We start from the raw sequence: 12,095 nt of genomic DNA, 5'->3' as shown, positions 1-12,095 counted from the left end.
TACGTTGTTGTGACTCAATTGCGTAGAACGTCAGGTCAAGTTTGGTGGGGTGGGCCACTTACTGGGGTGGGCCGCTTACTGGTGGAACACGTTAAACAAAAGTATGAGTAGCAGCTATCTTACAGTACATCTGTTTCTGGATCTTTCTTCTTCTATACAATAGATCAATGTAAACACGTGCGAAGACCTCTTCGCCCATAATAATAACGACGGATCTTGCTTCATCCAATAAGCTTGCCGTTTACGGTTAAGATCTACATACAAGATGCGTCATCCGAACAGGGGACAAATGTCGTTTGTACTGTACTTACACTGCGTTACGAATCTCTTGCACTCAAGATTCAGCGTCAACTTCTATCATCGCAACTTGTGGTCGAATATATCACAGTACTGAAGTGCCAAACTGTTCCGACGGAACCCGGAGAGCCGAGACCCCTCCTGTGAACTGGCGAGCGAACAAGTGTTGCAACCATATACTGCATCTAGCGCTCGAAGTTTTCTATGCAACACACCGCAACAGTATGATAGCAGTTTGTTCGTAGTCATCGCCCGGGACCACCCTCATTCGTATATCGACTGGCTCTTTCCACACCAAGCTATCATGGGAAGGATTGGCCGACGTGCGGATCTTGACAATTGGGCCTTGCAGCAACTTCATTCTGTTACCCTGGAACATCACAAAGATACTTTCATCATTTAACTGCAACATTCATCAAACTTGCTTTAATACCTTCAACACTCACACGAAAAGTGTCATTCATTTTCACTTCCACCTTGAGACGCTAGTCCAAGCTCGCACAATCGTGCTTTTGTGTGCTGCGTACAGAGCAAGTACAGTCCTCAACCACACCCACCTCAACGAAAACACACTCTGCGTCACCAGAACATCACATCTTCTCATTTACCAAGACCTAAACTATGTCTGGTCATCGCATACTAGCAGAGGTGCTGCGCAAAGAGCCTCGGATCGACTCAGGCACTGTGCTCTCTGATCCAGTTGTCACATCCAGTGGCCAGTTCTCAGCCAAGTAAGCATTTTTCTGAGCATACAAGTTTACAAAACTCACGCGTTAGCAGGAAAATCCAGATGCCTGAGCTACGCAATACCAAATACGACTTTGGTGCCGCCAAGGCCCAATACGGCGAAAATGAGCTTCAGCTCCGGCAACCAGAAGGCTTCCCAATCATTCCTCTTCCTATCACGGTAGCGCGTGCTTACGAGGAGGCTGCAATGGCAGCTGCAGCGAGAGATCACTCTGAACTCGTATTCGACATTTACGAAGATGTAAATGATGGTACACGCAAAACGGTAGCTGAAGAGGATCACGAAATGGTTGACGCCTACGCTAGTGGAACTGTTGGTGAAGAAGAGGAACAGGGCAATAACGGCGATGAACCCAGACAAATGGGTGACGAGAACCACCATGAAGTTCCTCCCAACTCTACAAACGCGACCAAGAGTGATCCAAGGCTCGATGTACATGTAGACAGCCTGGGACGAACACGCGCAGCAGCACATCGGCGTAAGGCTCTTGAGACCATACAGCTTGTAGATCACGCCGGGGACTTAGGAGACGTGACTAGCATGGGCAGCAGCAAAAAGCGTACAAGTAGCCGTATCCAGAAGTCCACACAGCCGAGGAAGCAGTCGGTTAGGAAGTCACGCTAGGGAACTTGGAAGTGCTTTTTTGAGATTGTTTGGTTCGCGAAATGTAGCTCGGGGGAATGGATCTGGGCTTAGCGGCTTATGTCGTGTACACCTGTATTGGTTATCGGGCCGTGGCGGATAACTTCGCTTCCACAAAAATTGCCAATATCAGCATGGTAATAGACAGAAGAGTACCTGGATAGCCCATGTTAGAATAGTAATGATAAGCCATTAGCACAAAGTGCTCATATCACAGATCGCAACCTGCTCTATCGCTCGGTGTATATGGACCCTGGCTCAAGCTGACGCCACTAACCGCATCAGGATTATGTACACTCGCAACCACGTGTGAGCGCGTATTAAAGCTAACAACTCCTGCCCCGCCTTCCCAGCTATCTCCAACATATCCAGACAACAGTATCGACTTGACTTTGCTTTTCCCAACCCCTCAGTTCCCAACACTTCCGGCCCCGAACTGCGACGTCAATCAACTTCTCCTTTGCTCAAAGAGCCTCCACGTGTAAAGAAGATGGCCTCTGGCACTCAGATGGAGCTGATACGAGCCTGGTCTAGGGATATCGGCCACGTTGTTGATGCTTCCAATTCACCAAAAGCCGAGTTTGCGCGTCTGGCTAAAGCAAAGGGGTGGGAGGGCGGCAATGAGACATGGCGTTCGCGCTGGAAAGAGTGTTTCAAAGAGGAGTATCCGTATGGCCAGTGTCGTAAGTCTTCTCGTTTCACCATACACTTGAAGCGTCCAATGCGATTCTATCGGGTATCATATATGAAGTGTGTTGCTGACTTATGATACAGGTCGGTTAGCACGTGGAGATAAGGCTGCAGCCTTGCAAGACGGCGGAATCCATCTCGAAGATAGGATGCGCAGGCTCTCAATCGTATCCGACACCTCATCATTCTCGGTCATTTCCAGGGCAGATTCATTTGATAGCGTAAGGTCGTTCGACAGCCAGGAGTCTTTTGAAGACCTAGGTGCGGTTGTCGATGTTCCAGTTTCACTCAACCCGGCATCGGTCTCCGAAACAAACGAATACAAGGAACCGATCGAATCAGAAAGGAAGCCCCCACTGAGCAGTTCCAGATGCAAAGCAGGCAGCAATCCTGCTTGGGCGGAATTCACCAACTTCGTGCACTCGCCAACTGCGCATTTCAAATCTGAGTTCGAACGTCTCGCACACATCAAAAACTGGGCCGGAAATGTGAAGAGACAACAGTTCGTTTATTTGCTTAGCTCGGAAGTTGCTTTTTACTGGGGTACTGGTGAAGATAAGCTTGAGCAGTACCAAGAAATGTGTCGTGATCTTGGTCTTACTCACATTCCGGGTACAGTTACACAATGCAAGAAGGTTCGTTTTTGAATTCTACCTAGGCACAAAGAAGCAGAGTACTAATAGCAGATAGGTCCTTGATCCTTTGAAGATCAATCTCTTTACCGTCATTGATAACAAGCGAAATCCAAAGATCAAGATCGTTCAGTACGAGTCTCTCAGTAAGCTACGGAAGAGCATCCGCAAGAGCGGGTGTTTCCCGAGGGATGCTGCGAAAGCGGGTGGCGGATGCTTCAAGTCACTGCTTTGCAGGCTGTAACCATCACGATCATTCAGGGCCATGTTGGAGTTCGGAGCATGTGATTTGTCATTTGGGCATCGAATATACATGACGGGAAGACCGAAATTGCATCTCTCTCACCTCTGTGTTGAATTCATTATGAGAATAAGCAAGAATCATATTTTAATTCAATAATGTCTACTACTTTCAATCGTTACGACTGGAAACTGGCTGAGACGTCGCACCCTCTGAATGCTGTGGCGTGCACCCACTGCTCTTTCAAGGGTATTGGCCGAGGTGAAAAGGACTGTCGCGAGTTTGGTAATGCGATTCTCCATGTCGGTAAGAAAACTCCAATTGATAACAATGTAGGTAGCCTAGCTGGATGGAAAGGCTCTTGTTGCCGTTGTGGTGTCGAAGCAGTTCTTCACACCACGACAGGACGCATGAAGGTATTCTCTCAATGTAGCGAAGGACGACACATTTCCTTCTCCCTCTCTGAATTCAGTGTTTCAATCGCATGAAAAACGTGTCTAGAATCGGACTCAGCGCTAGGCAATATGTTTTAGGATTGTGGCTGTCTCATGCAGTGGCGTACACACTACTACGGGACGGCACGTCCTGCTCGGTACTACCGTGTCATAGCTTGCGAACCAGTCCTTTCAAACAATTGACAATGACCACTGGCACCCCAATACAGGTCCAGGCAGCAATTGGCCAAATTCCATCCCACCCAATGTTTGCACTGCCCCAAGTCTGCCTTGCATGCATGTGTGTGGCACGGTGATACCACCGTGCGTCATCCGCTCAATGCGCCCAGCACTTATTAGATAGCAATGCCTCAGGACTGTTGACTTCTCGCCCTCTAACAGCTCACAAATAGCATTAGGCTACAGCGATACAAGGGGCTTTTTCTTTATGGTGGTTTGTTGCCGCTGCGGCGTCATGCACGTAGCCTCCGCGCCGCATACGATGGATTTGTTTGTTGCCCCAGGCTGTGAAAGTAACTTCTATATCAACTGCATATAGAATCAATGTAATCCTTTTATCATCCAGCAACTCTCAAAGTAGCACAATCTCTGTACTCACGAGACTAGTAGTGTACCGACACCGCACTTCACCATGGCCCCTCAGCGTCCCCGCCAGCTTCGTGAGTATTACCACCCTACGACCCCAGAATCCCAACTAAACCATCCCAAGCCACTCCCTCCCCCACCCCCTCTCCAGGCCCGCACAAATCCAACCCCGGCGGCACCTGGTTCTCGCAATTCGCCCCCTTCGCCTACGATCCCACTGCGGGTCTAAAATCCAACTTCGAGCGCCTCGCCAACATGCGAAACTGGGGTAACAAACTCAGACACAAGCGCTGGCACCAATGCCAAGCCGCGGAGTTCGATGCTGCGTATGGGAAAGATATATCGAAGTTGGAGTCGTGGCAGGCGCTTTGTCGCGAGGTGCTTATTGATGAGGTGCCGGGGAGTATTAGGCAGTGCAAAGCGGTACGTCAACCTTCGTCGCTCTCTCAAGAAGATACGAGCTATTTGTGGTGGGTATTTGGGCTAATGCGGTATTCACAGGTTCTCGGAAGCAGGAATGTACTGGTTAACTTGGTGAATCTGATTGATCATCGCAATATGGGGACGCCGGTGATACGGTTCAAGAGTTACACGGCGTTTAGGAAGTATACGACTGATGGAAGGATTTTTCCCAAGGAGAAGGCGAAGGAGGAGGGGTTTATTAGGGCGCTTTTGAGGACGCTTTAGTTGGGGTTGGAGGTTCTGTATATGTAGCAAACTACTAAATTGTTATTTAAGCGGCACTTTCAGTGCTTATTTATGCGTTTGGTCTTGAAAAAAGTCGACCAACTACCTCAAGGCGCTCAAGCCTCCGAAGACCGTTAGGTATTTCAAGAAAAGGAATCTCCTCCAACTTGGGCTTGATTAGCCCAGAAGCAATCAAATCTAGTACCTTGCGATATTCAGCCATTGTAGACCCTACCAATCCACGAAGGGTGAGATTGCGCGACATCAAGGTATTGGTAGATAATTCGAAGGTTGGCACCCCGAATCCAACTAATACTACCATCCCAGATGATCGGAATCTTCGCAAAGCATCCTGAGTTGTTGTTCCAACCCCAGCAAAGTCGACTACAACATCTATGATGACTTCAGAAGGGATATCGTCGAGTTTCTTGAAGCATGCTTTTGCGCCAAAGGCAGTAGCATCAGCAAACTTTTTGTCATCGATATCCACACCCAATACTGTAGCGCCTTCGATTGAAGCTATGCCGACCCCACTCAGTCCTAGCCCTCCGAGTCCGACAATCGCCACCGTTGTAGATCCAGTTATAGCCGCTTCCGTGATGACAGCGTGTTAGGCAGTTGGAATGGAGTCATTCGCGACAGCAGCCTCAGCAAAGCTGACTTTCTCAGGAAGCGGTACTAGGAGTGTAGCGGGTACTAGGACCTTTTCTGCAAACCCGCCGTCTCTACCAATACCAATGACATTTGTCAAATCGGCATCTTTAGGAAGAAGAGCCACCCCAACTCGATCACCGATCTTGAACCCGACCACATCCGGTCCAACCTCTTCCACTATACCCGCAACCTCATGTCCGAGTGTGATTGGCAACTTAGACATCCAGCCACTTCCCTGACCGTGTAGTACATGCAAATCAGAGTGACAGATACCGGCGGCCTCAACACGGACTACCACCTCTCCGGGTGAGGGACTCGGAGGGGGCACTTGTTGCAAGCATAGGCCTTGATCGACGGTTTCAAATCGGAACGCTTTCATGATATTGATTTTCGAAAATATTGAGTAAGCAAGTACGTACAAGGAAGACTCCAACTTAAGTCGTCTAGTACTTGACAGGACGCTTTATACTATTTCGGCTATGTTCGGAAGTTCTCATGTCATGTAGAATGCTACACTGAGGAGAACCTACCAGCATATACCTCGGCAGAGAAGTCTCTCTGCTTTAACCTTGTCACAGTATAATGCACCTCGTATATTTGTGCTGTTCTATTTTTATTAACACAAATGCGTTTAGGCGAAGACAAGAATCAGCCTAATATTCTTGACTGTCAGTTATTTCTTATGTCACTCCAAGAGACGAGAATAACTCGAGGAGACGCCGTTTCGGTTAATCTGTCAAGAATCTCTCATAAACAGTGAGTTGCAAGAGAACATATTCAATGAGATTGGTAATAGTGATAGGCGGACAAACAGTACAACTAAAGAGGCCTAGTGTCCGCATACCTCCGATGCCACTTGTAACCAATGGCTAACAAAATTATTGGTCGTCTATCTATTTGTACTAGCTTAGAATGTAGAAAGTGAGTCATTCGTATGTAGCTAATCATGCGTTTTCTTTGGATTGCAGGTCTCACTGTGCATGCATGTTTTTGATAGCTTTCTCTATTTGGTTGAGGTATGCAGTCCACGATAAAGGTATTATCTTTGGCATCCATACTAAGCAATTGAATCATTCATTCTAGCCAACCTCTTACCCGAAGAACTTTTCTTGGGTGCTATCCACATGGATTCGCTCTCTAATCTGCTCAACCGAGGCACTGATACAACATGCCCCGATTATGTCGCGCCATACATCGCTGGTGTTGTAGTGGGACGCAGTGGTATACATCGTGCTGTGCTAGCATTGAAAACTCTATTCAATCAGTACAAAAGGCTAACATCAACCATTAGGAAAGATCCTCTGGAAGTGTTCCAGTAGTAGTTTACCAGGTGCCAAGCTACCCACAGTGGACTCTGTTTGCTGGCTAGCATCCTAATCCAAACTCATAACTACTGTGGCAGCTTTGCAGATGGTTGAAAAGGGTCTTATCGGCCTTGATGACGACGTTACTGAAACTCTTCCGGACCTCGCTTCCTTGGAGGTATTAGACGGTGGGGAACCTATCGATGGCATTCCGACAACTAAGCCGAGGAAAACGAAGATTACTCTGAGGTAGGAAACACCGTTCTTTGTTCCCCAAATTTAGGTGTTGTGGCAATGAGTGATGCTTTGGATTGGACTTTTATTGTCCCATCAGAGTGGAGTTGGCTACGAAACTATGCCTAGTAGCGTTGCCAGATGGGCCGTAAATACAGGCTTAAGTAATACTACTCTGGACTCGACACAGGTAAGTTGTACAAAACACTTATGCCCGCTAAAATCTATTAATACTAAATCTGAAGCCTAGATATCGATGAAGAAATGCCCTCTTGCCTTTGAGCCTGGCTCTAGCTGTTCATATGGTGCAGGAATTGACTGGGCTGGTGAATTAGTTAGTCAGCACTCGCTCTTCATGTTCAATAACAATCACTGACCCCTCAATTTATTAGGTTGCTCGACTTGGTGAAATGAGTCTGGAAGAGTACTATCGAACGAATATCTGGGACCTGCTAGGAATGACCAGGACTACTTACCATCCGATCAAGTTCCGAAAATGACATGATCCCAACCTATAGTCGGAATGAGAACGGCATGCTGCAGCCTCAAGCGTTTCCAGTACCGCTCGAGCCTGAACGTGAGATTGCCGGCCATGAAATATGGAGCACCGTGAGTAACTATGCAAAGCTGCTCGGTGCCCTTCTTGATGGTGGGTCTCTAGTTTTGGGCCAAGAGTTGGTAGACGAGATCTTCACGCCCCAGGAAACGAATACCAATGCACTGAATTCTACGATACAAGGACCGTACAAACCCGCTTTGGGGCCATTGATTCCAGCATCCGAAACAGTACATCACGGCTTAGCTGGTCTGATCAATGTTAGCGATTTTCCCGGGCGCAGGAAATCCGGGACATTACAGTGGTCAGGCATGCCCAATCTGTTTTGGGTAAGCTTTTTTGCTTTCAATTTCAGTGATTCGTATTGCAATTTGCGATTCCTAAAAGTTCAAGCTAACGAGGTTTTAATGGATTGACCGAGAATCAGGAGTCGCTGCTACTATTTTCATGCAATTACTTCCTAACGGAGACGCTAAATGTGTTGACTTTGCGCAACGATTCGGAAAAATCTGTATATAGGGCCTTATCTGAGATGTCTTAGATGTATGGTGCGATCCGATGCATTCGTTCGCACTTTTAAACAATACTCAATGCTTAAATTATGGACGTACGCTAAGTTTTGTGCATTGAATTGATCAAAGGAAATAACCTGTCCCTATATGAATTGGTTAGTTTGCGCAAAGCTTGATATCAGTTTAGGACAAAAACAACATTATCGACTTTCGCAAAGTTTTGTCTATGGATGCGTCTACCACATATAAGTGTTACCTCACTTTGTTTTCCAACTATATCAGACATCGTTTCGATATAGTACATACAGAGTAGATAGCTTAGAGTTTGAAAATCAGTGCTTTACATTGAGTGAGTTTCCCCACGCTGGCACAGGTATTTAACCACTCACCTGAGCCACAGCGTGGACAACGTGCCTAAAAGTTCGCCTAGCACCAGGCACATGCGTAGAAACAATCTTATAATTTTGAAATTTCATAAAATATTTGGAGAGGTCAAGAACCGAACTTGCGTTAGCTTGTATTTCTCATGCACTTGGATGACAAAGACCCACAGTATTGCGCGATACCTCACGTACTTACCACGTCCAAGTTTTCAATTTGGTAACCTTGGCTCGCTCTAAAGCACACCCAAGTACGTTTTCTGGAGCCATTCTATTTCATCTACATCGATACTTGATTATATCGTTATTCTTGACACATCTCTTTCTCTTTGTCATGATTTCATTTGTCATCGACCTAGCCCATTTGATTACCCATAATATCACATTGCAGTTGAGTCAATATCTATACCTTCTCATGAACGGTATGCCTATACACAACATTTTCTGGCTACCTCTCATTCAAACTCCAATCTTCCTAAGAAACTCATCGATTTTGCGAAAACCTGTCGGCAACCGTTCCAGTAATTGACATCATCATGTCTTCATTTTTTGCTTCAAAAGCATTTGTAGTCACAGGAGGGGCGAGCGGAATTGGCCTTAGTACCGTATTGGAGTTGGCTAGCTATGGAGCTACTGTTCACGCCGTTGACTTGGCTACTTCATGCCCTCCCATACTCAAACGCGAGAAAGTTTATTACCATGGATCGACGAATATATCTTCTAGGACGGATGTATCAAGGGCATTTCAAAATGTTTACAAGCATAGCCCAGAGGTGTACGGACTAGTCACCAGTGCAGGCATCTGCCCTTCAAGCGGAGTACGGATCGAGAGCGACGAGACTTTTAAGAACATAGTGGACGTCAACTTGATTGGTACTTGGAACTGCGCTACAGAACTCTTAAGATGCATAGAGGCGTCTGATGATGGCTCATTGAAGTCAGATCGAGCAAGTCTTGTATTGATCGGCTCAAGCGCATCACTTAAAGGCTTCCCAACTCTTGGTAGATATGCTCCGAGCAAGCATGCTGTAGCGGGACTGACAAGAGTGTGGTCAGAGGACTTTGCTCCTTTTGGAGTGCGTGTCAATCTTGTTGCACCAAGTGGAACAGATACCCCGATGACTCGAGACGTGCTAGCTCGCGCGAAAGCGGTTGGACCAGAAGAAGGGAAACGTATACGAGACCATGCTGAAAACCTTGTGCCTATGAAAAGGCAGGGACGCCCTGAAGAGATTGCTGATGGGATTGTATACCTTCTTGCTTGGAGATACCGCCTCTTACATTACTGGACAAGTGTTGCCGATCAACGGGGGCTACCCATAGTATGTCGAAGCGAATGCTTTTTTTTTCAATAAATGAAGTTCAGATGCTATTGAATTTAAACTAGTACTATGTGCCTCAGCCACTTGTTCACAAATGTCTGTTGTGTGCTATTAGCTTTCCAAGTTCCAAGTTGATAAGACAAGGGAGTTCACAAGAATTTATTGACTTGAGTAAGCCTTTAGTGGAGTTTTGGTAAGGTTCTAGCCTCTGCGGAAGTCGCGGGAATTTCGCCTACATAGCGCCTCTCTCGGTGAATGCAGGAAACGATAGATGTGGGGTAACTGCGCTTGCGGAACATTAGGGCGCGGGGGTTCGCTAACCCCGCATGTATTCATATTGGGATCGCGTCCTGCAACGGGCATACTATCCCTTGTGATTATCAGCGCTATATGTTTATACAGCATATATAAAAAGCATTGGCATTGGCTAAGTGCCGAATCATTACCATAGACAATGCAACAGGCAACTCGTCCTCCGAAGGGGAAGCGACGTCGTTACAACATTGCTAATGACCCTGAACAATCGAGAGATGAAGCGGAAAAGAGGTATGTTTTATTCTTATATTCCACGTCTGATGTCGCCTAATAGTCCCAATGAGGTGTTTCATTTTGCGAGGATTGCTAAGTCATATATGTGTAGACGAGAGCGTAATCGTTTGTCGCAGCGTTCTTTTCGAGAAAGAAGACTTGCTTACGTCAACGATCTGGAAGAAGCAACTAAGAGAGCTGCTCAGACAGAAAGTGAGCGTAATAAGATGCTCATTAATGAGAATACTGAGCTCCGCAATGCCTACTTGAAATTGCGCAGAAAGCTGTTGGGAGTCCTTTGCACCATTCAAGAGGTCAGTAACGAAGCTTACTCCTGGCCCTGGTGTAATCCTTCGACAACCAGGAGGGAAGTCTGGAACAATAGCTTTGAATACTTCCGGGTTTTTTTGACAGCTTCTCCTTCATATGCGCTTTACAGATATCGAAGAGCTGCTTTGCACCTTCAGTGTCCTTGTACAAGGCCTCAACTAGACGGTTCAGTAAATCTTCTACTGTTCGACGATATTCTCGGTAAGCTGCGGGGTCGTTTTTGAGCCGCTCAAGATCTTCGAGAGGCGTTTTCGCTTGAGAATTAATATGTTAGTTTTGCCTCCTTGAGTTGGAAGCTTTTCAGCTGCCCTCAACTTACGATCTCCTCCCCTCTTGGCTAATCCTTCACCTCCAATTCCAGCTGTTGGGTTCCAAGTTCGGCCCTTCATGTAATGGTGGACAACTTTTGCCTGTTTCTGAATTTGTGGCAATATCTGAATACCAGAGGAGCCACCGCCAATCAAAGCGACACGTTTCCCTTGGAGATCAAGATCCTCAGGATAGGCGGCTGAATGCACTAGAACTCCCTTGAAGTCATACAGTCCTGGAGTTTCAGGCCACTTCCATGCGTTCAGAATACCTACAGCAGAAATGAGAACTTCTGCAGTGTCTGTTATAGTCTAGATGACTTGAATGTTAGATTCAGCCTTCTTCGGGTTGAAGGAGAGGCTTACCGTTCCATTACGGATATCGTCCAAAAACACCGACCATTTCCCTGACACATCATCCCACACTGCCTTTCGTACTTGGTGATTGAACTTCATGAACTGCTCCGCTTGATATTCCGTGCTGACTCGCTTGAGGTAATCCTAAATCCTATTCTCAAACCAAGTGCCTCCGATATCAGCATTTTTTTCGTAAATGACAAGCTCTATGTTCTCGATGAATCGAGGTAATAATATGGAAAGAAGCAATCCCGATATTCCTGCTCCAATAATGATCACTTTTATGGGCCTAAGGACATCGATAGGCTTGGTACCCGGCTCGTTTAGATCAGACCTAGCCCATACAGTGCCTGCATCCACCATTTCCTTCTTCAGGCGAAACATCTTGATCGATGCAAAGTTTGCGACAACTTGAACGGATGACCTAGTACGAAAGATCCTCAAGAAAAGAACCCCGATCTAAGTACTGCTTGATCGTCGTCGATACTGGAGGGGACGGTGGGGACTGCATAACAGCTATCGCTTGGTGTTCTGTCGGTGGCTTGGCGGTGACAAACAGAACTATGACAACTGTCTGTGACATGCTAAACTATGTGTAATAACGATATTTGTCACTTCGAATACGCATCACTA

The 12,095-nt window shown here is 46.6% G+C and overlaps 7 protein-coding genes across 7 annotated transcripts; 5 read left to right on the top strand and 2 right to left on the bottom strand.

Moving 5' to 3' along the window:
- Positions 1-918: 918 nt before the first annotated feature.
- Positions 919-1,669, top strand: COCCADRAFT_108381 (uncharacterized protein; the record flags this gene model as incomplete). Its single annotated transcript, XM_007718784.1, has 2 exons — positions 919-1,028; positions 1,078-1,669. 2 exons carry the CDS (start codon positions 919-921, stop codon positions 1,667-1,669), a joined length of 702 nt encoding a protein of 233 aa, XP_007716974.1.
- Positions 1,670-2,177: 508 nt separating this feature from the next.
- Positions 2,178-3,024, top strand: COCCADRAFT_108373 (uncharacterized protein; the record flags this gene model as incomplete). The annotated part of the gene is made up of 2 exons (XM_007718783.1): positions 2,178-2,370; positions 2,462-3,024. 2 exons carry the CDS (start codon positions 2,178-2,180, stop codon positions 3,022-3,024), a joined length of 756 nt encoding a protein of 251 aa, XP_007716973.1.
- Positions 3,025-4,336: 1,312 nt separating this feature from the next.
- On the top strand, positions 4,337-4,977 carry COCCADRAFT_30077 (uncharacterized protein; the record flags this gene model as incomplete). The annotated part of the gene is made up of 3 exons (XM_007718782.1): positions 4,337-4,364; positions 4,415-4,713; positions 4,792-4,977. 3 exons carry the CDS (start codon positions 4,337-4,339, stop codon positions 4,975-4,977), a joined length of 513 nt encoding a protein of 170 aa, XP_007716972.1.
- A 70-nt stretch (positions 4,978-5,047) lies between these two features.
- On the bottom strand, positions 5,048-6,010 carry COCCADRAFT_40800 (uncharacterized protein; the record flags this gene model as incomplete). The annotated part of the gene is made up of 2 exons (XM_007718781.1): positions 5,048-5,568; positions 5,707-6,010. The coding sequence occupies 2 exons, from the start codon at positions 6,008-6,010 to the stop codon at positions 5,048-5,050; spliced, it is 825 nt and encodes a 274-aa protein (XP_007716971.1).
- A 1,031-nt stretch (positions 6,011-7,041) lies between these two features.
- COCCADRAFT_30075 (uncharacterized protein) lies at positions 7,042-8,141 on the top strand (the record flags this gene model as incomplete). Its single annotated transcript, XM_007718780.1, has 4 exons — positions 7,042-7,184; positions 7,302-7,359; positions 7,420-7,507; positions 7,636-8,141. The coding sequence occupies 4 exons, from the start codon at positions 7,042-7,044 to the stop codon at positions 8,139-8,141; spliced, it is 795 nt and encodes a 264-aa protein (XP_007716970.1).
- A 1,012-nt stretch (positions 8,142-9,153) lies between these two features.
- Positions 9,154-10,136, top strand: COCCADRAFT_40799 (uncharacterized protein; the record flags this gene model as incomplete). The annotated part of the gene is made up of 2 exons (XM_007718779.1): positions 9,154-9,864; positions 10,005-10,136. 2 exons carry the CDS (start codon positions 9,154-9,156, stop codon positions 10,134-10,136), a joined length of 843 nt encoding a protein of 280 aa, XP_007716969.1.
- Positions 10,137-10,782: 646 nt separating this feature from the next.
- Positions 10,783-11,561, bottom strand: COCCADRAFT_8949 (uncharacterized protein; the record flags this gene model as incomplete). The annotated part of the gene is made up of 3 exons (XM_007718778.1): positions 10,783-11,051; positions 11,117-11,417; positions 11,472-11,561. The coding sequence occupies 3 exons, from the start codon at positions 11,559-11,561 to the stop codon at positions 10,783-10,785; spliced, it is 660 nt and encodes a 219-aa protein (XP_007716968.1).
- Positions 11,562-12,095: the final 534 nt, after the last annotated feature.

Source organism: Bipolaris zeicola, assembly GCF_000523435.1.
Source record: "Bipolaris zeicola 26-R-13 unplaced genomic scaffold scaffold_254, whole genome shotgun sequence".
In the NCBI taxonomy this organism is placed as follows: Eukaryota; Fungi; Ascomycota; class Dothideomycetes; order Pleosporales; family Pleosporaceae; genus Bipolaris; species Bipolaris zeicola.
This window is presented reverse-complemented; position numbering and strand designations above follow the sequence as displayed.